The 26,690-nt window shown below is 33.4% G+C and overlaps 2 protein-coding genes and 2 non-coding genes across 4 annotated transcripts; 3 read left to right on the top strand and 1 right to left on the bottom strand.

The window, feature by feature from the left end:
* Positions 1-585: 585 nt before the first annotated feature.
* Positions 586-14,077, bottom strand: LOC100375112 (ribosomal oxygenase 1-like). The gene is made up of 15 exons (XM_085494634.1): positions 13,882-14,077; positions 12,873-13,107; positions 11,447-11,568; positions 10,735-10,913; positions 10,480-10,579; positions 10,160-10,273; positions 7,261-7,367; positions 6,127-6,269; positions 5,821-5,915; positions 5,426-5,614; positions 5,178-5,319; positions 2,580-2,697; positions 2,082-2,181; positions 1,723-1,809; positions 586-1,196 (listed from the first exon to the last, which is right to left on the bottom strand). The coding sequence occupies exons 1-15, from the start codon at positions 13,939-13,941 to the stop codon at positions 1,122-1,124; spliced, it is 1,866 nt and encodes a 621-aa protein (XP_085350760.1). The 5' UTR covers positions 13,942-14,077; the 3' UTR covers positions 586-1,121.
* LOC100375256 (uncharacterized) lies at positions 14,032-26,687 on the top strand. The gene is made up of 11 exons (XM_002730752.4): positions 14,032-14,168; positions 17,065-17,269; positions 18,605-18,713; positions 18,881-19,213; positions 21,892-22,029; positions 22,306-22,460; positions 22,810-22,920; positions 23,092-23,268; positions 23,620-23,775; positions 24,501-24,828; positions 25,053-26,687. The coding sequence occupies exons 2-11, from the start codon at positions 17,084-17,086 to the stop codon at positions 26,318-26,320; spliced, it is 2,961 nt and encodes a 986-aa protein (XP_002730798.2). The 5' UTR covers positions 14,032-14,168; positions 17,065-17,083; the 3' UTR covers positions 26,321-26,687.
* Positions 20,448-20,538, top strand: Mir4843 (microRNA mir-4843). Its single transcript, NR_038809.1, has one exon. It is a non-coding gene; the product is annotated as a microRNA mir-4843 (primary transcript).
* On the top strand, positions 20,999-21,081 carry Mir4832 (microRNA mir-4832). Its single transcript, NR_038795.1, has one exon. It is a non-coding gene; the product is annotated as a microRNA mir-4832 (primary transcript).
* Positions 26,688-26,690: the final 3 nt, after the last annotated feature.

Genomic DNA, 26,690 nt, shown 5'->3' with positions numbered 1-26,690 from the left:
ACGTATTATTATGACCATAGATTTGTTAACACATGTGTACAATCCAGTCAGGGTGATTAGTTTTTGTTTTTTCACAATAAATAAGTAAAATCTAATTTTACAAAACTGGTAATTCTCCGAGAGGATCACTAAAATGAATGAATTGTCGGAATTTGATCAAATTTGTCAGTCAATGGAACTCATTACTATATACCCCGGTATACATGCAAGGATGAAGTGGGTTGTAGCAGTTGGATGAGTTTGCATGTACACAATCATTTCGCAATCAAGTCACCAATTTTGAGAAACTATATTTTCCTAATTTATAGTAAAAAAACAAAAATAAATCATCCAGACTTGAGCAAGTCCACATAATGTAGTACTGAAAGTATTTAAGGGCCCATGAACACAATAGTACATAATAACTCCAAATTCAGTACAACTTAATTTCAAACATAAATTAAAAACAAATTAAAAAATATATGGACTCTAGGCTAAAATATAACTCTTTCAAATAAAAATAAAGTTTGAAATTCATGGTACACCTGCTTATCAAGAAACAAAAGTTATCTTCATGAGAAAAACAATATAAAGCTGTTACAAATCTAGACAGAATGGCACTTTATTCAAAGAACAGACCAATATTCTAAGTACTTAGTCTTATTTAAATCAAATTTACCGTACCTCTGCAGTAAGTTATGTACTGAGATTTGGTTGGTATTGACAATTTCACAGGTTGTGGGCAATTAACACATGCGTACAGCAAATGTAAACTCTTTGTTGTACCATCAATCACTATTCACCAACAATATACAAAGGCAAAAAATATGTAGAAACCAGGGGCTGATTCATAATTTTATTTTAAGGGGCATTGACGATGCACAATCCCCATTTGGTATTACGGTGGTCGAATTTAAGTCACAGCCAATCACAATGATAATAGAGACACCAAAATGAAAAAGAGTCTCCATCTGCAACACCATTACCACTTTTACCGACAGTATCAAAATCATATCTACCTTCATTAAATCATTATCAAAATCTGACAAATTATTTTGTAATTCACCAAAAACTATCATACTAAATTAATAAAAAGACAAAATTATTATTTCACACATAACTAAAGATGGTGACTTAAGGATCTATATTAATGGTTGTAATAACTCCTTTGTAACAATGATGCCTCTTTCATAGAGAAGCTGGGCTACTTCAACTTGCTGTGGGAAAAAATATAAACAAATAGTTTAATATATTTTGTAAATTTTAATCTCTCAACTATTAGATAAATTAAGAAATGAGATCACAAAAAAAATTATATGTAGCAAATTATGTGTAATAAAATAAATCCTGAAATATCATTGCAAATGCAAATTATGCATCATGTCCTGGTGACTAATTTTACATCAGAGAGACAAAATTGTTTAATTGTTGATAATTTATTATTAACATCTCTATGATGCTGTATAGAACTAACAGCCTAAAACGAACTAACCTTTCAATGTCTGATTTGTTAAACATATTGTGGTTGTCTGCTGATTATGATAACACAGTTGCCATGGTGCCAGAAGCCACTAAATGGAGTATGGTAATTAGATGCAAGAGGCTACAAATTAGCTAGTGATTATCAATTTTTCGCCATTGAACCCAAATCAATATTTATCAATTTGATAAAATATGACCCAATCAAAGCAACTGTGGTAATTTTGTTTGCAGTGTGTTAATAGACAATATTGTGTTACATACTTTGTCTGGCATTTCGTCCAATGGTAGACTACCGATATTGACGTACTCAGGATACCGATGTAGTAAATACTCAACTGCTGGTGCAGCCTAAATTTTGAAAAAAACACAGTGAGCAAATCATAAAAATAAAGAGAGGAAACTGCAATTGACGAATCTCAATCGGAAGTAACTGATCTCAGTAAACTGGACAAGACAGGTAAATTAATTTTTATTAAAAAAAAAAAATTTAGTATGTGTTACCAGTGATAGAAAGTAAAACTGATTGTCACTAGCCTAATTTACTATAAATCAGACACCCAGAACCAGTTTAAACCAGTTCAGACTAGTATGAACCAGTCCTTACTGTTATTAATTCTCACCTCGACTGGAATCTCTATGTACTGTGGCTGCTTTTCACGATAAATTCTGGAATTTTCTAATGTGTAATAAATCAAGACTTTCTCATCTTCTGTAACAAGCCTAATAAATATGAGAATACAAATTGTACAAATCTGTTGCTATGGTTACAAACCAATTGCTGATGGTAGAAAAAACCTACACATAAAAAGGTTTTATTAAATATACTGTAAGTACTGACAGAACCATAGAAAGTTATTTATTCTTTGATCACATCTAGACAGTATTAAAAATATTTTTCATCCTTTATTCATGGTTGGAATATTACAGAGGCAGAGATACTCTACCTATAACAACAGTAACTTCAAAACTAATATCCTTAAAGAGAGAAAGACACCCAGGGTACTTTGTGATTTTCAAGACAAACATCAAATGTATTACAATGGAAATATTTATAGCGATTGTGTTAAACGTATTTTCAAGAATCTTTTTTTGGCAAATTTGATTTGAATCCATTGTACCTTGCCACGCCTCTTCTGACCAATTTGATTTGTGTGTTGTCATCTAACTCCACTTCATTGGTTACTTTGCCGTCTTTCCACTTGACGCCATTACTAAATACACTTCTTGATTTTTCATCTGAAAAAAAAAACAAGCTATTGTTAATGACATAGTCCCAGTTTGTAATTGAATGTTGTGAAATTAACAAAAATGGCTTAGGACTCATGAAAATAAAAAGCAGCATGGCTGCCAGTCGACTATTTAAATCAAATCTCAGCAAAAACTGATGTGTATCAGTAACCTATTATGTGTAGAGTTAACAAGTTTTGTTTTTGAGAAAATGTACGCCACTGGGTTAATTTCTTTGAAATCGAAAAATAACCAAATTGTACATGCAACTCGTAGCAGTCAATTTCACATCAGTCTTTTCAATAAATTAAACAAAGGAAGCCTATTAATCTCTTAGTCGTAATTTTTAATTTTCTGTTTATAAAAAATTCAACACATGGCCAACATTGTAAATTCATGTCAACAAACATATTTCGTAGAAAATTTAAAGCGAACTCAATTATGACATGAACAGCATACGAATATAGACAATCATGTATAAATTATACTCTCATCTGATTGGTTTATTTGTATCTCACCATGTGACAGTACAGGTGGTAGACAATCATGTATAAATTATACTCTCATCTGATTGGTTTATTTGTATCTTACCATGTGACAGTACAGGTGGTAGACACTCGTGTATAAATCACACTATCATCTGATTGGTTTATTTGTATCTTACCATGTGACAGTACAGGTGGTAGACAATCATGTATAAATTATACTCTCATCTGATTGGTTTATTTGTATCTTACCATGTGACAGTACAGGTGGTAGACAATCATGTATAAATCACACTATCATCTGATTGGTTTATTTGTATCTTACCATGTGACAGTACAGGTGGTAGACACTCGTGTATAAATCACACTATCATCTGATTGGTTTATTTGTATCTTACCATGTGACAGTACAGGTGGTAGACAATCATGTATAAATTATACTCTCATCTGATTGGTTTATTTGTATCTTACCATGTGACAGTACAGGTGGTAGACAATCATGTATAAATCACACTATCATATGATTGGTCTATTTGTATCTTACCATGTGACAGTACAGGTGGTAGACAATCATGTATAAATCACACTATCATATGATTGGTCTATTTGTATCTTACCATGTGACAGTACAGGTGGTAGACACTCGTGTATAAATCACACTATCATATGATTGGTCTATTTGTATCTTACCATGTGACAGTACAGGTGGTAGACACTCGTGTATAAATCACACTATCATATGATTGGTCTATTTGTATCTTACCATGTGACAGTACAGGTGGTAGACACTCGTGTATAAATCACACTATCATATGATTGGTCTATTTGTATCTTACCATGTGACAGTACAGGTGGTAGACACTCGTGTATAAATCACACTATCATATGATTGGTTTATTTGTATCTTACCATGTGACAGTACAGGTGGTAGACACTCGTGTATAAATCACACTATCATATGATTGGTCTATTTGTATCTTACCATGTGACAGTACAGGTGGTTGTCAATCATGTATGAATCCCACTGACATCTGATTGGTTTATTTGTATCTTACCATGTGACAGTACAGGTGGTAGACAATCATGTATAACTCACACTATCATCTGATTGGTCTATTTGTATCTTACCATGTGACAGTACAGGTGGTTGTCAATCATGTATGAATCCCACTGACATCTGATTGGTTTATTTGTATCTTACCATGTGACAGTACAGGTGGTAGACAATCATGTATAAATCACACTATCATCTGATTGGTCTATTTGTATCTTACCATGTGACAGTACAGGTGGTTGTCAATCATGTATGAATCCCACTGACATCTGATTGGTCTATTTGTATCTTACCATGTGACAGTACAGGTGGTAGACAATCATGTATAAATCACACTGACATCTGATTGGTTTATTTGTATCTTACCATGTGACAGTACAGGTGGTAGACAATCATGTATAAATCACACTATCATCTGATTGGTCTATTTGTATCTTACCATGTGACAGTACAGGTGGTTGTCAATCATGTATGAATCCCACTGACATCTGATTGGTTTATTTGTATCTTACCATGTGACAGTACAGGTGGTAGACAATCATGAGTAAATCATACTATCATCTTGTTGGTTTATTTGTATCTTACCATGTGACAGTACAGGTGGTAGACAATCATGAGTAAATCATACTATCATCTTGTTGGTTTATTTGTATCTTACCATGTGACAGTACAGGTGGTAGACACTCGTGTATAAATCACACTATCATATGATTGGTCTATTTGTATCTTACCATGTGACAGTACAGGTGGTTGTCAATCATGTATGAATCCCACTGACATCTGATTGGTTTATTTGTATCTTACCATGTGACAGTACAGGTGGTAGACAATCATGTATGAATCCCACTGACATCTGATTGGTTTATTTGTATCTTACCATGTGACAGTACAGGTGGTTGTCAATCATGTATGAATCCCACTGACATCTGATTGGTTTATTTGTATCTTACCATGTGACAGTACAGGTGGTAGACAATCATGTATGAATCCCACTGACATCTGATCCACTGCAGCATCCACGGGTGAATGGGACACTAATTTCATCATCAGCTGACCAATCTTATTCAAAAATGCCACACGTTTAGGATCATCCTATGAGAAAACATTGTTATTGTAACAATGGAAATCTATTGGTTACTGTAATGAAACATACAAGTAGTCACCAAAGTAGAATATTATCATAGCATGTAACACTCACATTATCACTGTTAACAACTCCCATGTAACTCTGATAGTTTCTGGGCAAAGACTGCCGGAATTCTATGTCTTCATTGAACGCCAATTCCAAAGCTCGCGGTACTAACTTTTCCATTAAATCTCCCCAGGTATTCTTTTGACATGTTGAAACCGTAATATGCAATGAATGTGTATCCCCACTCGTTTCAGCCTGTAGTAAAACAAAACAACGAATTAACTATTTGCAGCAACGAGTGTGGATTCAAAGATTTCACAACAAATGAGAATAAATATTCATGAGAAAAAGTTAAGAAATCTGAAAAGAACTATTTTGGATTATTTCGATTCTCACAGAAATCTAACCAGATTTCAGACACACTGATGAGCATATAATTCACATCAATTCTGTTTTATTACCTGGTGTATTGTCCCTCGAGGAAAATAAAGAAGATCACCTGCTTCTAATTCAACATCCAATATCGGATCTCCCACATCTTCTTCTTTAAAATTATCTTAAATATATAAATGCACAACACAGTTAGAATATGAATAACACAATCATTAAAAAGAGAAATTATAATTTCAATTTTAAAAGGAATGTGATATTTTTCTGCAACTGAAGTCTTTTTGACATGCTAAACTAGACGTAAACATATGCCAAGAAAGTAGCAATATAAGAAACAAATTTGAATTAAATAGTTGTGACACAAAATGTTTTTTTACCACTAGAATATTTTGGCAGTGTTTCATCTTCTGTTCTTGGACTGTACAACTTCCAATGTTTTTTGCCTTCAAGTTGAAGTACAAATGCTTCTATGTCATCATAATGGGGTGCAAAACCTTGAGTTCCAGGCGGAGTTAAATAACTGTTAACAGAAACCATATTATGATAACATTTAGTAACTTGCTTGTGCTTTCTATAGAGGGTGCTGTATATATATATCAAGTGTTTGTTGGAGAATATAGTTATTTATTGCAGAAATGATTCTTCAACTTGATTATTTTCTATAGAAACGTCAAATCAACTATTAATTTTGTTGCATGCGAGGAGCATTTATATTATGTGGTCTGAAATTGATAAAAAAAATGAGAATTTGCTCGGATTCTGCTGTGATTTGAATAACTGCGACAGGAGAGAAAATCCAGGTGCATTGGAACACAAAAGTCAAAAGTGTCATGTTAGAAAAAAAAAATTAGAATAAACAATCAAATGGGAAACTGAAGTGGTTGCCTACAATTGAACTTGCTGAAAAGCATTGAAATTTATGTTTCCCCCAATCTGTGTAAATTGAAACGAACAATACGTCAATAATAGTTCCCTAAACGTCTTCAGAGTGCAACTACTGTAAAGGGGTTAATTATTCACTGGGTTTTAATTTCGTTTATTTCGCTGACTGGAAAATGCGCTAAATTAAAACCCAGTGAATATGTAAAAGTTGGCATAGAACACATTATCTAAATGATAAAACAGTGAATTTAAAACCCACTGAATATGCCTGAAATGGTTATTCAGCGAAATTTAAACCCAGGGAAAATTAGTCATTTTACAGTATAAGTGTAAAGGTGTAAAGTTATTTTAGCTGGAATTATTTTTTCTCTGAAAAAACTTTTTTGGTGTTTTGTATGGAGTTTATTTTCACTGATTTTTGGCGAGTTGAATGTAAAACGTAGGAAAAAAGGTACTGGTATATTCGCTGGATTTTATTTTCACTGAATCATCCCTTCAGTGAAAATAAATTACAAGCAAAAATTAAGTATTTTACAGTCAATAATGAAATTTACAGCACAACTTGTTGAGGTCATGGAACAAGATGCATGCAAATGAGGCACAGAAGGATGTGAAAATTACATATTTACATATTAGCACCAACACAGCTACCAAAATATTCTTGTAATGTGGAATTTAGTTTCCACATAGATTTACTGTAGGTTTGAGGATTCAACATTCTCACTGAGCAGCCATTCTGAAATAAAAAATACATACATGTATATAAAAAATTACATAAATTATACTACGAAACATTATTGTATATTAATTACCTTATTTCTAGTTTTCTAAAATTTGTGATTTACAATTTTTAAGTTTCAATTTTCACTCTAGAAATTTTATGTGTAAATATAATTATTGGTATATAGAGTTTGTAAGAAATCTCCCAAATTACTATAAATGTATTAAAGGGGAACTAGAGCCTAATTCAGTGTTGCCATAAAAAAACGCCCTCATGAGGTATAAACAGGAAAGAAAACAAAGCATGATTATGAAATAGTATCTGATTATTTATAAACAACTTAGGGAGCCATAGTTGGCTGGATTAATGAATTCATTTCCAGCCTAGGGAGTTTCGACTTTTACGTTAATGTTATTTACAAGCGTATCAACATGCAAATATTATAGATGGGCAAATGATTGAGACAGGCATTTTGTTTTCTTTTTCTGTCCAACTGTCTAATAAATGCTGTTTCCAGTACTGCTCCATGCATGCAAATTATTTTAGAGTCTGGATTGCTCGAGTATGCAATCTTGAGTTCGTAGGGTGGTTGTGGAAACATTTTCGTCCATGTATTCACGGGGCTGCACTGGCAAATCATGGGACAAGTGTCACAGGAACACCAAACAGATTGTTCACAGACTTCCGTGTAATTTGAAATAAAACTATCATCTGAACAAGGGGCATCGTCGACGTCAGATAGACTCTCGTCACTCACACTGGACTGATCTGAATCTTCGCTAAGTTCACAGTCTACTGTACTTCCCTGATCATAAGCCTGGAGGCATGTACATGTAAAAGTGAGAAAAAGTAAGGAATGGACTTATACTCAAGGACCACCTCAGAAAAGATGATTTTGTTTTTTGGGTTAAACATTGTAAACATCTTGCCAACAACAAAAAATTATCCAAACTACATCTTTAATTCTCCAAGAAAAAATGCGTCATTGATTTCCACAACACTTTTACAATGAAGAAACAAACATTTTCATGAAAAAAACATGTACATTTTATTCCAATACGATTTACATATCGTCTGAATTTATGGTGTAATAATGGGTAGAGTCCGTGAGGAAACAGTTGAAGGCTGGCAAGATCTTTATCACAATATATTCAATTTGGTATGTTTTCGATCGTAGGCAAATTCTCGATGCAAAGCAATTTCCACCATGAAGTTTTTCAGCACGATTTGACCTGAAACAACTTTCTTTGACCTAACAGGTCATGTATTTCATTAACCAATCAAAATTGATTATTGACAATATTTTTTTTTAACGCAATGCGGAAGTGAATTACCTCAATGTTAAAATGCGATCTGCAGCACTGATTTTTTCTAAAAACTAATTTCCGAAAGGTAAACCACGGTTAATAGTAACCATGGGTAAACTGAGTGTGGAGGAAGTATTTAAACCCCTTTCATGGTCGCCAACACCCTGAGGTCACATCGTTCACACCCCTTTCATGATGGTCTCAAAGTAAACGATTAAGTAAAACCGTGTCCAATGACCAGTTACACAACTTAACGATCACATTTTTGGCTTTTCGAAAGCTATTACTCAAAGAAATATGGATTACTTCAGTATTGCAACATCGGGGTTCATCCTGAGTAAATGACAGAATAGAAAGGATGCAAACCAGTTTGTGTACGTTCACCATGCACTCTGAAATTAATGCGAGTTTTCTAATAAAAAGCGCGAACCAAACTACCGTACGAACCACGATTATTATGAAATGAAACACACTTTTTACACGCATATTTAAAAGAATATCGTCAACGCCCAGTAAAAATACTTTGGGCTTATAATCGTGAATGCCCTCAACTCGATAAATGCCTAAAAAAAGAGGGATGGGTTTCATACTCGGCAGTGGCTTACGAATGGGAAAGTATAGTACTTTAATTGGGCTTTCCACTGTCAGAATACTGTGGTTCAAACGCATAATGTTCTAACCAAAGTTCTAAAAAGCACATTGTGCATATAAAAGTTGAGTTTATACTAGTAGTACACAATGCTGGGCAGCATGAACGGCTATGTAGAATGGTGTATACGAATGAGATCAGATACTAAAACGTCATAGCTTTGAAAAGTACCCGGATGTTAAATATGTTCGTTCGTTATTTTTGTTTGTTGTTCTTTCTAGTATTTATTTACTATTATTATTATTATTTTGTGTGTATGTGTGGATATGGACTTATTAGTCTGAAATAAATAGTATATTATTATTCCCCTCCATGAATGGCCTCCATGGTGTTTAATTGTAAGCATTTCAAATGCCTAACAAAATCACAGGTATACAGTTTAGAATATACGCAACTATGATTTAAAGTCGCATTGAGGTTCCCTTTAATTATTCACTAGGTTTTAATTTCGCTATTACCTAAGTAAAATTTGCTAAATTAAATCCATGTGAACATGTAGAATAACAATAGAATTCATTATTTTAAAAAAAACTTATAAATCGAACTAGTGAAAATAAATGGTTTTACAGTACACGCAATTTGTGATCCCAAGCAATCAAAAAATGCTGAGAAATACAATGAAATAAAAAAAAATGTTGGTGTACATGTGAATATTTCACAATACAATGAAACCTGCCTAAAGTGATCATTGTACAATCTAAAACGACGTCACAAGTGATGATTTTTGCAGTCACTTCTTTACATTGTGTGTTTGTATAAAAGATCTCTACATCCATATACTTTTTTAAAATTTTAACCGGTTTATTCCAGTTCAGCGTATGTCAGGTTTCACTGTACATGTGGTGTCTTACCTGATAATAATCCCACACCACTGAAGGATATGCACGTCCCTCAGGATTGTGGGTTTCTCGTTTACCATCAGTGTAAGAAGTAACATCAATATTTCGTGTGAATTCCAATTCATTCTGTGATTCAAACAATAAACCATTACTGACACAAAATTTTTGCAGAAAAGATTTTTTTGTACGAAGTTTATTTTCAATGATTTTTGGAGAGTTGAATGTAAAATATAGGAAAAAAGGTATATTTGCTGGATTTTATTTTAAATAAATCACCCCTTCAGCAAAAATACTGAAAAATAATGTATTTTACAGTATATGTTTCAACTTACTTCTCTGATAATCTGATCCATTTCATCCGTACTAAACCATCCATCATTGTATGACGCCATGTGTCGTTTCACCAATAATGGTTTCTTTTCCCATAAATTACTTTCGATATGAATAAAATTGATTAGAATAAAATAGGAGCTAATCTATTGAAGGAAATAATAATTTTCCAAAAAATTGTTGGCGAAACATTTTTCTGTAATTGCTTTAATTTTCCTCCTTGTCTTATTCTTCATGTACTATAGATGGTGACTTACCTGAAGAAGTTTTTTGGTTTTACTGGATTTATCATCCATTCGAAGAGTTTCTCAGCTTCAATAGAACTATCCTCAAACTGGACTTCTTGCGAAAGAAACTGTGACGGCGTGATGATGTTCTTATTCCCTGACGATGATGAAGACGAAGCGGATGAAGAATAATCCTCTTCTTTGGAACCCTGTAAAGTTGGTTAAAGGCATCCTGATTACTGTAAAATTATTCATTTTCATGCGCATTTAATTTCACTATTTTGATGTTTTGGGTCATACAGATGACAAACTTTGCAGGTAAACAATGAGTTCTATTGTTATTTTACTTGTTCGTATGTATTTAATCTAGAAAATTTTACCTATCCGTGAATAATTAATGCATTTACTGTTTTAAAAGTTATGAAGCTTTGGGAATCCCAATATCATATAATACAATTCCATATCAATCTTACTCGTAAAACCATTGCAACTCTTAGAGGAAGTAAGCACAAAATACTGCTATATAAATGCACCAGCTTCCCATTTCTTCCTGGCAGAGAGATGTAACCATGGCAACTCAGTAACTTCTTTTTGTTAAACCTGAATGATAACCCATTTTACCACGATGTTTCACCAAGCAAGACATGGATATTTTCCAAATCAGTTTTTGTTTTTATTGTTTTTTCACACATAAACTGTTGTAGAAATACTGTTGCAATCAGAAATGAAGAGAATCAATTACTTTTTTATCACTGCTAACTTTTCTCTTCTTTCTTGGTCTGTCACTTTCTTCATTCTCATCTTTCTTGTTTTCTTTCTCTTTCCTGTCCTTATTTTCTCTGATACTAGCTTTCCTTGTTACACCTTACAATTAATAACATCACATAAGTTATAATGAAAAGAAACCAAAATAAATCTGCACTACAACCAAAGATAATTCAGTCTGTGATGTAACAGACACTAATATGTGGACATCGTCTGTTTTTTCACATTCATTTCGGCCTCAGTAGGCATTAACCTTTTCACCACCAGACATTTCTGGAAATGAACCCTAATTTTGAAGCCAATAAACAAAAAACGGGACTATTTTGTGAATTTGTGATGAGAAGGGGCAACTGGTGGTGAAAAGGTTAGTTTAAAATAGTTACTGCATTCAGACTACTTCCATTAACATTAGCCAAAACATACATGTAGATATCAGTAATGGTTGATTCAACGCAGCAAGTGTTTACATATAGCTTACACAAAACAGTGTCTGTACATAGAACATACACAATAGCATATGAATGACGATGTTACTGCTGTTTATGTTGTATTTGGCTGAATTTACATTTGAGGTCATTTACATCTCCAAAACTGATTAAAAAAATTGATATGCATAAACTCCTTTATGACTTGTCTTTAGACCAAATTTAAACAAAATCTGGAACTACAAAAATGCTTGATTTTAATGAATTTTTAACATTAAAACAACTGCAATTCGACCATTTTGAATAAATCTGCATATCTGCAACAAGATGTACATGTATAAAGTTTGAACATGATTGGTCAGGGCATGTCAGAGATGCATGTATAGTTGTGGAACCAAATTTGCGAATGGTTGACTCACAGTCCCTCTATCTGATAAAGGCACTGTGGTTGACTATTTTAAATCTGATCTGAAAAACAAACAGAAGTGCATCAGGCCTCATACTGTCCAATGTTTGTACCAAATGAAACATCCTTACATGAGAACGAACATTTTCACATGAGAGAGATCTAGTTCTGGAATGACAGAAATGCTCGTTTTTCATGAATTTTTAGCAAAAAAATGGCCATACAAAACCAATGAGCGTGCATATGTTTCCCAAGATGCATAATGTATACATGCATATGGAGTTTGAATGTAATTTGTCCAATATGTCTGAAACACATGTGTATATGCACACACACATGCATGGTTGCACAAAGCTTAAAACACATTTTTTGGACAAGAAATCTAAATGGAAGCCAGATGGGTTATGAATAAAATCAGATAATTGAATAACCCATCATGAGGAATATCAATACCAAGTTTGAACATAATCAGCCCAGGCATGAATAAAAATTAACTGATGACATGTTGATTTTCTTTTTACAACAATTGTCGCCAGCATTTCAAAGTTCTACTAAATGAAACATGTGCTTACCTACAGGAGTCCTAGAGGGCGTACTGGGTTTATGATCCTTCTTTCGCTGAGGAGATGCAGTGTTCAGACTTGAGATAGGTGTTGTTGCACTGTCAGGCAAGCATGATGGTCTGTCTTTCGGTTTCTTTCGCAAGGATTGACGAATTCTCTTAGTGATGGCTTTCTGTGTTTTTTTGTCTAACGGTGGGCGTCCATCTGATTGTTTTGTATCACCATTCGTATTAGCAATGTTTTGCTGAGCAGAGAGAAAATATTTTAGACAATCAAATTTAATAAATACGCCTCAATAAATCAATGATGTATAATCTGAAAAATGTCATGGTTGTCCACGGTTACAGTGATTTTAACAGTTCATAGAGGTGTATGCGCTTATGTAAATGATGGAGGTGCATCTACGGTCAGTAAACAATATGGTAAATGTTTTGTTTTCTGTTTTGACAAAACAAACCAAACTTTAATGATTGCATTGAAAAACATCATTCAATAAACATTAAACACATATCTTGTTGTTGTGGTATTAATTATTCTTAAAAAAAATAACTATAACTCTAATTCTAACCTTGCCCGCCAGTGCCCTTCACCTATTATAATTGTATATGCTCCTCTTCGGGACAAACTAGGAAGCTGGAGTGTTAGGGTTAGGGTTTAGGTTATGGGCCTCAAGGAAGTCTTTTCATAATATTAAAAAAAAAAAAAAAAAAAAAATAGGAAAATGTACTTTTCTAAATGTAAGCAATAAATATATTCTATATACATACATGTATTGGTGGTGTAGATTAAATATTCATGCACGCCATCAACAATTTTGCAACTCAAATATAGCTTACGTTTACAACACACATTTAAATGCAAGTGTGTGTACCATGGTCATGGTCACATTCACAATGTATAGCGATATGAACCGCTATACACGAGACATAAAATCGTCCTATGGTATATATACCATGGACGCAACACATGGTTGGTCTATTTCTATGGCACGTTACACATTGCTTTACTCCAATCTTACCTTGCTTTTGGTTTTGAATACAGAAAATGCAGATAGTTTTTTACTTTCCCGGAGACTCATATTTGAACCAATTCGATCAATTCCGCAGTGTATGTAGTGAAGTTGATTGACCGCTAAAACTAAAGCACGCCTGAAAATTGAATGGATGCGGTCAGAGTTCACAGTTAATCACAATGCGCATGTGCAAAGGGACATTCCAAAATGGCTGACTTTCCCTGTATCGCAGTCGGTCTTGTCTTCGATATTGTTGAATAATTCCGTCCTTGTTTCGTTTATCGAAGTTATCTGTAAGTATTTATCACAAATGTGTCCTTCGATTTACATATAGTATGTTGTCAGTTATTTTCTAAATAAGCCAAATGGCGACGTACGTCATGTGTTTCCAGGTCAAAAGTTCAGCGTCGTTGGTTGTTATGGTATTTTGAAGTCGGTCTGTAACTATACATTTAACATAAATCTTATATTTTAATTTTGAACATAAATTTGGCCTCATAGACGCTGTATTCTAACCATTAGCGTGTATCATTTTGTCAAATTTATATTAATTCTTTCCCCAGACCATTGGAAATTTGAGTTTATTAGATTAGCTTTCAAAATTCCGTTGTAGATTGGATTATATAATGTAAATAATTGCAAATAATTGTTAAGTAAAATATAACGATGTGTTGCCAGTCAAGAGATTATATTCATGACCATATCATGTTCTAACTATCTCAAACACAAGTACCGGTATATACAAAATCCACACCACAGTCCCTCCATAGGGAAAATACAATACACTATATTGGCTCATACATATTAATATATGGCTGAAACAGATGTAGGACTAGTATACTGTGAAATACTTTATTTTAGCTAGGATTAATTTTCGCAGAAAAGACTTTTTTGGTGTTTCGTATGGAATTTATTTTCACTGATTTTTGACAAGTTGAATGTAAAATATAAGAAAAAAGGTATATTCACTGGATTTTATTTTCACTCATTCATTCTTTCAGCGAAAATAAGTTCCAAGCGAAAATAAAGTGTTTTACAATAGGTCGTCCTGGCTATTATAGACTGTCAGGGTAATAAAATCATGTGATGCCCCCAACCACAGCTCTGAACTGTAAATTTTTGGATGCTAGAAATTTTTTTCATTGGTAAAGACAAAATTTCATAAAAATCACCAACACTCCGTGTCATAGGACATCAGAGACATTTTTACTGCTACAAAATATCACAATTTTCAATGACTCACAAAATAAAAGCAGGTTCAGTATTCAATTTTCAGAGTCCAAACAGAAACCAGGTTGGTAACTATGTTAATTAATTGCAGTACTGTTTTTGAGCAACAAATTAATTAGCTTTAATTAATTAAATTTATTTAACTCATGATGTTAAAATAATTAAAGTTTTTTATGTTGATCAAGAAATATTTATTTGATGCGTTAAGCATAAAACATTTTCTGAATGCCGCCATCTTGGATAAAATATATACATATCATTGGTATAAACAGTCAAAATGAAACAAACTGTATGAAATAACAGATGTTTAAAAGTAGCAATCCACGTACTGTGTATAAAACAGGTAGATTAATTTAGTAAACTGACTAAAATTGGTGTTCAACCAATAGACTATACCAGCTGATTATTCATTTTCTGCTATCCGTGGATGCTTTCAGACTGCAATTTGTTAAAGTAATATGATAATTTATTATAAATATAAAAAAATAGACTGAATAAAACATTTCAACTACATTGTGTCACAAATTTTTTTCTTCATGTTTGAAACTCTATCTTTATTATTTTGCAATTTTTGTAATTTTACTGTATGCAAGTGTTTTCATTCATGTTTCAAGTGATCAGTCACCGGTCAGAGTACAAATAACACTTAGGTCACAGATATAGCATTTTATCAACATTATAAATAAATCATGATTCTATTATTTGTCAAAAATCTATATTATTTCTCTTTATTAGACTTTACAGTGTTTTTGTTATTGCTGTATACTGTACTCAACAACTGAATTTGAATATTTAGCTAATTATTATTATTGGTTTGCAGTGAGCACCCATTTCTAATATTTTTTTTCTATATCTCTGATATAAGCCACTTCCTTATAAATTTATAGAGCAATTTTCAACATATGTTGTCACTCAAATATGGAACATTACTTCCTAGGCTAGTTGTATTGATTGAGCTTGTCCCAAAGCAAGATTCAATACTTTATTGCTTGATGGTAACACATGCATACCTTGCAAACACTATAACTACTGATTTTGGTTCATGGTTCATTTCACTATGTATATTAGAGTTTACCAAATAATATAACTTTATAGATTATGTTCATTTATTTTTTTTCTACTTGTTGAATTTAAATACTGTCCTTGAAATGACTGTGTTTTATCTTGAAAACATTCTTATCAATAATTATATACAAAAACATAGTCAAAATCTTAACCAAACATAACTTGCTTAGAATCAAACAAAATATAGATTTAAATGAACTTGGAAACAAATTTATTATAGCGTTTCGAAATATGAAAATGAAACTTATATACAAACTAATGGTATGAGCACAGTGAACATTAATTGACTTATTCCAAATCTTTATGCCAATTTTGTGAAATTCACTTACAACACTTCTAATTTATTTGTATTGAATAATAACTAAAATTAAGCCATGGCAGCATCCCCTTCATCTTTAAGCATGAAACTATGCCATTGACGACAAGAATGATTGTGGTTCAAAAAATGTCACTGTCTACTTGAATTGAAGCTGTTGGTCACCTTTGACCTATGCACTGGATAAGCTTTAAGTCTTGATAAATCACCTGACAAAGTAAAAGTAAAGCTTTTCCCTCAAAATTTAATGTTAAATATCACACACATTCTCTATTTTGTTATCATCAGACACTAGAATATAGACTCAGAATGAGGAATGATATAAATTATGTGACCCTGTATTTTTTTTTCAGAGAGGGTGCTTTCTAGAGAATTGACTTACAATAATATTGGAAATTAAAATTTTACAGATTTACAGCTTGTTTTAGTCCCACATCTGTAATTATTTATACATAATTTAAATAATACAAAAATAGTATTCATACTTTAATTTACAGCATTATTATTCTGCTTCCGTGTTATAAACTCAGTGATCACTCTCCTAAAAATGAAAATAAATTTGTCCATTCTTTTCACAGAATTTTTAATGCAACAAATATGAATATTGAACGTGGCAGTTTGGATGACATCACCAGACCTGCTAGTAGTGACAGACCTAGAACTGGCAGCAGACCTAGCAGTAGAGTATCACTTAGCAGTGTAACATCAACAAGTAGACCACCACAAAGACTAACCACACCAACACTACTAGAATTACTGCCACCTGAAGACATTTCACAACAGGTTAGTCTTGTTTTTTGGATAATATTTACTTCACAGACTGTTATTTCATGAGAAATTTTTAAATAACAACTTGATTGTTGACCCAGAAAATATGCTAAATTATTTATTTATTATATAACTAGAAAACTAATACTGACTCAATGTTATAAATTTAATGATTTATTGAATAAAAAAAATAACTGTTGGAATGTTAACAGTGCCATACTCCTAACGGAAAACAAGTTGGCTGTGGTAACCTTTGAACTGTCTAGAAAGTTATTGGATATATACTGGTACATTTACACGTACTCCTTTTCCAAATACTGTTTCTCGGTTTCTTTGATTTTTTTTTTTGTTGCCATGCCAAATACAAACTCTAGCACATAGACAAATGTTTGCTGTTTGCCTGATACACATGATGCAAGCGTCAAGCCATAACCAAGTACTTTCTCTGTAAACGAGCTTCTTCTATTCTATTAACACACCACTTGCTGATGCAGATGTGGAGGCTTTCAGACCATGATTTGTCAAATTAATGTGATAATTTATTATACTTGTAAAAAATATGAAAAATAGACTGAATAAAACATTTGGGTACTCTAACCAGTTCAAAGGCTGAATTATATTAAACTTCTTTCTTGTGTGATACTAATAAAATTATTCACCAGAAAAAATGTTGAATTCTATCCAGATATTGTTACTCTCATAAAATGTATAGTATACTACATTGTACATCGTTCACTTTTACTGCAATCAAAGTTCACTAAGCGTTGTATTCTGACCTTGTATTCCCCTTCTAAGTAAAGGAACTTATCCTTGTTTAGTAGCTGTTTTGTAATTTATGCCTGCGTTTATTGCTGTTTTACCTATACATTCCAACTTTGTCATAGTTACCAGCAATAAACCGTAATAAATTACTTGGTTTATAGCTATAAGTATGCCAACGACTTGCAATTGTGCATTGTTCACTGGTAGGTGTTAGTCATAACTGGTTGGGTGTTGTCTGAGACAGGTACGTGGTGTCAGCTCTGATCTTGACTATCAAGGTTTTTCCTTCATTTTCCTATTGTTTGTTCTCATGTTGGTTTGTATGATAACATTATATCACAAGTTTTGGTTTTATTGAAGCAAATTTAAAATGCTGGTTTTTATGGACACACACATATTAACTACACCTGTGTGGTGGGCGCCATTTTCTTTACATTTTTTTCAATCATTTGGAACATATAAAGAGCCTGAAAACTGCCCATTGATTCTATATGTTCAGTTGGTATCACACACAGAGTAGTAATGAGTGTTTCTAAACATATTTACCCATGGGAAATAATTCAGTACTCATTTTCTGACCTTTTTTAGGAACATGACCTGGAGGTGGTTGAATACCAGAGTTCAGATAGTGAAGACGAAGGTGTACAGAGGAAGAGTAGAAACATCACAGACTCTTACAAGCAGTTGTTGTATACAAGTAAGTTTCCTTTGACTTTGACTGGTATCTTGTGTTCTTTCTTTGTAGTTTGAAATACAAAGTAATAGTTGTTCACTCCCCGGTGTTGAAAGCACAAAGAGATTTTTAAAGTTTATTTGTGTCTCACTTTGAATACCATTAAACCTGCAAGTTCTCTTAAACTCTAGATGACTTCAACATCGGTGATGAGAATGCACCACCACAATCTGATTCCACTAGAACAAAGCCGACATCAGAACAAAGCAAAGAAGAAGATGAAGATGACAGAATACAGGACCCTAAACTGCGGGCTGCCATTAAAAAAATGAAAAAACTTGATAAGATATTAGCTCAGAAAATCAAGCGAGAAAAAGAAGTGAAAAGGCAAAGAATACGACTGCAGAGACAGCTTCAAGAAGAACTGGAGAGGGCAAAGCCAGAAGGACGAGACGAACTGAAAGAGGTGAAAGAGAACACTCTCAGGTTTTTGGCATTAGCTCCGCCTCCCTCGCATAACGAAGGTTAGTTGAAAGGTTTTATTTTTCATTCTTGGTTCTCTAATGAAACTTGTCATAACATGCGTCATAAACATAAAATATGTTTACAACTGTGGATTCACAAGAAAGCCTAACTTTCATTTTGTTGAGTGTAATGCTGATTAAGCTGAGTATTTCATTATCACAGTTATCTCATAAAAAAACATTTAATGTACATGTTTTGTATCGGTATATGTTATATCATAGTAAAACATGTGTAAATTGTGATGCATGTTGAGTATGATAGGGTCCCAACCTTTTTTTCTTATTGTTAATTAGTAGGATATATAATGGGAATTTCCAGTCTTTTCAAAAATATAGACTATGTATGAAATACGTCAAATTTGTCAAATATGTTTTGTATCGGTATATGTTATATCATAGTAAAACATGTGTAAATTGTGATGCATGTTGAGTATGATAGGGTCCCAACCTTTTTTTCTTATTGTTAATTAGTAGGATATATAATGGGAATTTTCAGTCTTTTCAAAAATATAGACTATGTATGAAATATGTCAAATTTGTCAAATATGTTTTGTATCGGTATATGTTATATCATAGTAAAACATGTGTAAATTGTGATGCATGTTGAGTATGATAGGGTCCCAACCTTTTTTTTTCTTATTGTTAATTAGTAGGATATATAATGGGAATTTTCAGTCTTTTCAAAAATATAGACTATGTATGAAATATGTCAAATTTGTCAAATATGTTTTGTATCGGTATATGTTATATCATAGTAAAACATGTGTAAATTGTGATGCATGTTGAGTATGATAGGGTCCCAACCTTTTTTTCTTATTGTTAAATAGTAGGATATATAATGGGAATTTTCAGTCTTTTCAAAAATATAGACTATGTATGAAATATGTCAAATTTCTCCTGAAGTTGTTTGTTAGCTCGATAAAGTCTTCCATCTTTTGACTCTGCTGTCTCCTGAACTGGCTGCAATCAAAAGAGATAAATTAGTTGTGTATTGTTTTATTTTGCGGATAAAATACTTTAATACCATGTGGTCTATCACTTTTATTTTACATTTTCCACAGTAACATGTTTCTCTGTGTACCGTAGAAATTAAAAGAAAATCTGTTATGCAATCTATAATGTACTTGTTCGCTGTTTCATTTTTGCTCATTTTTATTCTATCAAAATTTGGGAAATTCAAGCTTAGCTTTTGCCAGGAGGCTGTATCATATCATTGTAGTTTCACCTATACAAGGGTGGGGGTGCCGGGAACAGTAATTTGACTTTCTCTCTGTGAATTTGAGACAGACAGAAAGTTGATTTACTGCATTTCTGTCACCTCTCTAGTATACTGTGTATTTCATGCATCCATTTCACGTCTTGAACATGCACAAAATTGACATATTCATTTTATACAGAGATGCATATAACTGCTTTTTTTTTAAAAAAAAAAGCATCATGGTCATTGCAAATAATTACAGATATCAACATTTATCAAAAACCATTCACAAGCTTTTCATTCTCAAGTACAAAAAATGTATTCATGAAAATAGTGATCACACTGAAAAGAAAAAATCATGCTTCCATGCATTGCATCATGTAGCAAACTGCCTGAACAAGCAGTCTGATCTTGAAGTGCTGTCATCAACAGTTTATGGGTATGATTTAGGGACAAGGCTTGCATTTTACACATGCTTACCCATAAATAGCAATCTCTACCAACTGTAACCAAGTTTCAGAATTATTTCTGCAGTCAACGAACAAGTCAGATGCGTGTACAGTTTTAACCAGGATCCACAGAACTCACCAACACCAGGCACGACAAGTTGACCTTTTACCCTTGAACATTTCATGGTCAGAAAGTCAACTTGCCGTTTGCCTGTTGTGCATGGTACAGTCATCATAAAGGAAGCATTATTTTGTTCCACCATGTTCACAAACAAAGGAATATTGAGCTTGTGGTTATTGGTAATATTGATATGGTGTAATATCTAAGTAACATTTAAATACGTATGTAATCATAAGATGGTGTCTTTTTATAAATACAGGCAAAAATGATCCACAAAAAAAGTGATCCACAGTGTGAGATTTTATTTTAACAATTATCAATAGCTGGGAAATTTTCAAATTACATCTTTGTATGTGTTATACATAATGTACCAATACACACATATATTTTTGTAATTTGCAATTTTCCTTGCCGTATAAAATAAAATATCATACTGTAACACTATTCAGTCGACTGTCTACCAGCACCAGGTCAGGCAATCTTGCCTTTTCTCCGTGATGTGACATGCAGGACAGAAAGTAGGCTTGCCTGTACCTGTTGTATTGGATTACCAATCGCTATTCATATTATGTTAAACATGCACATTTGATGTTAATGAGGGTCTAAAGAGAGCAAGAATTGTATTAATGGGATTGGGGTGGGTGTGTCTATCCGCAAGGTTAACTGCTGAAAGTAATTATTACTGCAGGTCATGATCAGAAATTACACATGTATCATACGTCTCTGTGTTGCTAGTTATTGAAAATATTTTTAATCACCTTTGCAGACATTAAAAAAAAAAGATAATCAATTTGAGAAAATCTGTAGTTCTATGTGATGATTATGCACTTTCATTGTCTGTATACAGGTATGTTTGATATTAGTACTATAAAGGAAACTAACTATATGCATAACTATATATAAACTGTAGGTGTTGGCTTAGATGATGAGTCACCTCCAGTGACTCCAGTATTTGCAACACAGCCACATTTAGATGATATGGTGAATGGCAATATTACTGATAGATCCAGAACAACTAATGCATCTGAGGATACCACTACAAGCGCAGGTGAGCTATAATTTGAATCTTTCTACTGAATTCTTTTGTCTGTTTAAATCTATTTGTGTTTAGTCTGGCTGATCTACCATGCCTGGTTGTATTGTTTGGTGTCTTCAAATTTTATCTTAAAATAATTTCCATATTCGATTATGGTTATCAGCTCGGCTGTCTTGATATTATTTGACTGTCCATCTAACCCCAAGAATTGATTTGTAATGCAACATATTATCCTAATTTACTGTGTGCCAAATTTTGTGTTTCAACACTCATTTTCTCATTACACAGGGGGTTCCCAGACGTCTAATGCCAGTACAAACAGAGGAACTGAAACCACCAAGAAATCAGCAGGAAAGAGTGGCAGAGGCAGTAGAAAAAAACCAACAAGTAAAACAGATTCTGGACTGCAAAATAAAGATGATTTCATACAGCGGAATATTCAGGTAAGATCTTAGATGTAAAGTCATTTTTGATATCTTGCTGTGTGCTTGAGTATTTTATTTATTTATTTATTTATTTATTTATTTATTTATTTATTTATTTATTTATTTATTTATTTATTTATTTATTTATTTATTTATTTATTTATTTATTTATTTATTTATTTATTTATTTATTTATTTATTTATTTATTTATTTATTTATTTATTTATTTATTTATTTATTTATTTATTTATTTATTTTTTGGTAATCACTTTCACATAGGACTGGCAATATTTTTTACTGACAACTCCACAGAGCAATTACACAGACGCAATTACACTGTAAATATTCTTGTGTTCATTTTTTCAGCTTGCTTCAGATGCTGGCAGTTTAATTGCTATGACCGATGATGAAAAGAAACGACTGGAAGATCTCTTGGCTGATGTAGAAATGTTAAAGGAAGATGATGATGATAATGAGGTTAGACTATGTATATATATATTTGCTGTGGTTCACCCATTCATTTTAAGCGACTAGATGCTTTTAAGAAGATTATACAAACTATTTAATACCTCATTCACAACTTTATTTCCCTCTTCTTCATTGATCTTTTGCCACCCTCCCCTTTAATCCTCTTCTCTTCCATTACAGAATGCAGATGTGAATCCTTTCCAACTCAAAGTAGCACCAGGGTTTGGATTTCAACCTGATCAAAATGATGCTAAGACTCTACAAGATATTGATGCTAGGCTCCAGACATTATTACCAAAAGAAGATTTTGAATCTATTTGTAGCACCCCAGGAAGAACAGAATCCGAATATTCTGAGGTATGATGTACACTGACACAATTATTACCAAATGTAAGATGCTCACATCTGATGACATGAACTGATCAGAACTCACTTGTGATCTACTGTGACAATGTTGTCCAAATGTACTTGTTTTATTTATTACCCAAGACACATATCAGTGAACAAATTCAGTTCTATGACTTTGGATATCAATGACTTCTTCTTGCAATCAGTCACTACACACAGAAAACCTGAATAAATGTTCTCCTATAAATTGTGCTATAATCTCCAATGATGATTTGAATTCATTGTCAGTTTGATACAGCGCTAACTTTAAAACTGAAGACGATGTGCAATACTCAAAATCACATTGCAATTACTTTACAGTATAAGTTCAGTCAACACGAATACCATGGTAACATGGACCTAATGCTGCTCGGTGAGAGGGCACTAAAAGAAACTAAAGAGATGAGAGATCAGCAAAGTAGACTCAAAGAAATAGAAGATGAATTAACAAATCTACAACTAAAAGTGGAGAGTGAGGTAAGATTTCATTTCTGTATAATACTGCAAATATTTTTATGGTTAAAAAAAACCTGGCAGTAGTGCAACAGGTGTCCACGATACAATAAAAACAAATACATTACCACAAGCCTGAGGTAACCTCCCAAATACAGAATTACCATTTATGTCTTTAAAATGTCTTATCCCAATTTTGTTCTATTTGCTTTTTTATGGTAAAATGTTACTCAATAATAAAAATAATAATAAAATAATTTTTACAGATGTAATAAAAATATAGGGTCACTGTGATGTGCAAAATGTAGTGAAAATAGTATGTTTTTAAGGCACGATTGTCTCCTTTGTCATTTTATGCAGTTTTTCTGAGAAAAAAATGATTGATGGGACTAAAACTGATTAATTATAGACAGATTTTGATTTTATATTGTCATTGCTATATATGCTAAAATATGTGCACATATCAAAAGTCCAATATATGGGATTCCCGTTGATGAGGTCTTATATAGAACAGTACTTCAGATAAACAGATGGCATCATCTCAAATATTATATGGACTATGATTTTTCTGGTAAAATGCATTAATGTACAATTAAAACTTTCACTTGCAGTAGAAAAAATAAATGATATAAAAATACGTAAAAAAAAAATCCTAATACTAAATCTAACATTAATTGTGTAGCCATCTGTCTGTGTACTTTTGGTATAACCCTTCTAAATGTGTCTCATCTTAATTTCATTCTATAAAGATGGAATTCCCACACCTCAGCAATGTTCAGTTACACGAATTGCTTGAGCAATGTTCAAGAGCCAGTTCACGTGCGACGATAGAAACAGACGCTATGGCAAATTCACCTCGGTCGCCAGCCCAGAATTCTGTTTCCTCCATCTATGAAAGTCCACCTAAACTAGCTGATGATGTGCTGAGACAACTTTTAGAAGATGCTAGGAATGAATTGAAGATTGCCAGATGTAATTCCAGACTCAGTACTGTTAGAGAGGAAGATGGTAGCAGCATGTCACGCGCCTGCACTCGAAGTTCCAGCAATAATGATTTTGAAAATGTTAATGAAAGGGGTAAATGATATAGCAATTGTTTTCTTTCTTACACTAGGAGATTGAACTGGAATTGTTTTAAATTTGTGTACAGACATATGGTCTTGAATGATACCTTGAGTATTATAGTGAAGCAGATTAAAAGAATACAAGTTGCCCAGACCTCAAGCTGCAAATAAATACATGTCATATTGTCAGCATTGAAAACATAATCCTTATTTTACATCTCATTTTCTCATTTTCAGACATGCATGTGGAATCAGTTTCGGAGCTAACAATCCAAGAGCTGTTACACAATCCCAGAGCTACATCTCGAGCTGCATCAAGTGGCAACCAATCCCCAACACCGGTGTCATCTGAAAATAGTCCACGTTCTGCAAATGTGACGGACAACGGAGCTTTTACCGAAAGTGTGGGGGACAGTCAGGGTTCTACTCTATGGTCATCACAGTCTGCGATGTTCACACCGCGGGACAAGTTGCCGGGCTTGAGTGGGGATGCTGATGATTGGGATGTGGAAAATGTAAATGATGAAGATGGTGATGATGATGCAACCCCAACACCAGGAGAAATTAGTTACAAAGCTGGGTCATTGCTACAGGGTAGGAAAAAAGACACTGATGCGAGACAACAAAATACAATGTTTGGATCTGGAAATGGCACTGCAATAAATGAGAGTGATTCTTTTACGCCTACATTTGGAGATGATATAGCCAGCGTGGATGGGGAAAATGAAGAATCTGCCATTAGAACTGTAGCTATGTTTGCCGATATGAAGGGCAGGCCACTAAGCCACCTCTCGGTGATGGATGAGAGTGACTTCGTGGAAGATTATGTGGGATCAGATTCAGAGATAGATGATAATTTTGGTCAGGATGATGAAAGCTATGATGGAGAACTACGGGAATTACACTCCCCATCTGTTGACTCAAGAGCTAGTTCTCAACTTTCACATCCTCGAACTGAATCGGACATGAGTATTAGACAGTTACGAATTTCCAAATCTGCATTTGACTCTCGTCCAAGTTCGAAAGCTGAGAGCAACCGAACTGTTACGCCAATAACCCCAGATCCCCTTCCAAAACCGCCGTCCAAGGCTTCCAATGTGAAGCACAGTGCAAGAAGTGTGAAGTCTATAAAGAAAGGACTTGCAATGGTTTCTCGATCCGATCCTAGTGCTACTGAATCCAGAGCTGCCTCGCAGACCTCAACTATAAGATCTGATTCACAGGCATCCACAAACACGTCAGTTTCCTCGTCAGACTTTGAATATGAACATGACGATGAAATCCGGGCACACCTCATACTTGATGAAGAACAGCTTGCAGAATCCAGGAGATTGGCACAGGCACAAAGAAGAATGGCCAAATCAGTCAACAGATCAACCACATCTCCTCCACATCCGCCAAGTAAAGGTCACAACACCAGTAAGCAAAAAATGAGAAGGAAAATGCCAATGATAAGTGCCCCAGATGTGAAAGAATCAAAAACATTCAGTCCTCCTCTCCTGTGAGGAACATGAATTAAGATTGTTGGAGACATCATCTTATCTGCTCAATAATAACTTGTATGTGAATTCTCAAAATAGTATAAAGAAGAAGATTTTGATATTTATGTGTGTTAAGTAAACCAAATACTTGTGTCTGTTTATGTATGAGGAATTCTTAGCAACATGCAGTAGTTTGTCTGCTCACATAAATGTATATAAGTGTCTCAAATACTTTCTATAAATACTGCCCAAAGGATGTAGTATATTTTTCATTACAGGTTTTTCTGTGTGTACATATTTTGAACCGTTGTTTTATTTTGTATATAAGTTGTAACGGTTGTTTCCTCTACAGCTCTCATGCAGATTTTGCAATAAAGTAAAACACAAATTATGA

The sequence above is a fragment of the Saccoglossus kowalevskii genome, chromosome 2 (genome assembly GCF_978046115.1).
Source record: "Saccoglossus kowalevskii chromosome 2, keSacKowa6.1, whole genome shotgun sequence".
NCBI classification, from domain to species: domain Eukaryota; kingdom Metazoa; phylum Hemichordata; class Enteropneusta; family Harrimaniidae; genus Saccoglossus; species Saccoglossus kowalevskii.
The sequence above is the reverse complement of the archived record's forward strand: the minus strand, read 5'-3'. Positions and strand labels throughout refer to the sequence as shown.

What these genes read in the sequence shown, in the direction of transcription:
- LOC100375256 (XM_002730752.4), top strand. Translation starts at nt 17,084, where the DNA reads ATGAATATTGAACGTGGCAGTTTGGATGACATCACCAGACCTGCTAGT. An exon ending in CAAGCAGTTGTTGTATACAA is followed by an intron (nt 18,714 to 18,880) that starts GTAAGTTTCCTT and finishes CTTAAACTCTAG; the next exon opens with ATGACTTCAACATCGGTGAT. An exon ending in TGAAAATGTTAATGAAAGGG is followed by an intron (nt 24,829 to 25,052) that starts GTAAATGATATA and finishes TCTCATTTTCAG; the next exon opens with ACATGCATGTGGAATCAGTT.
- LOC100375112 (XM_085494634.1), bottom strand. Translation starts at nt 13,941, where the DNA reads ATGAGTCTCCGGGAAAGTAAAAAACTATCTGCATTTTCTGTATTCAAA. An exon ending in TGGATCAGATTATCAGAGAA is followed by an intron (nt 10,274 to 10,479) that starts GTAAGTTGAAAC and finishes TTTGAATCACAG; the next exon opens with AATGAATTGGAATTCACACG. An exon ending in ACCACCTGTACTGTCACATG is followed by an intron (nt 2,698 to 5,177) that starts GTAAGATACAAA and finishes TTTTTTTTTCAG; the next exon opens with ATGAAAAATCAAGAAGTGTA.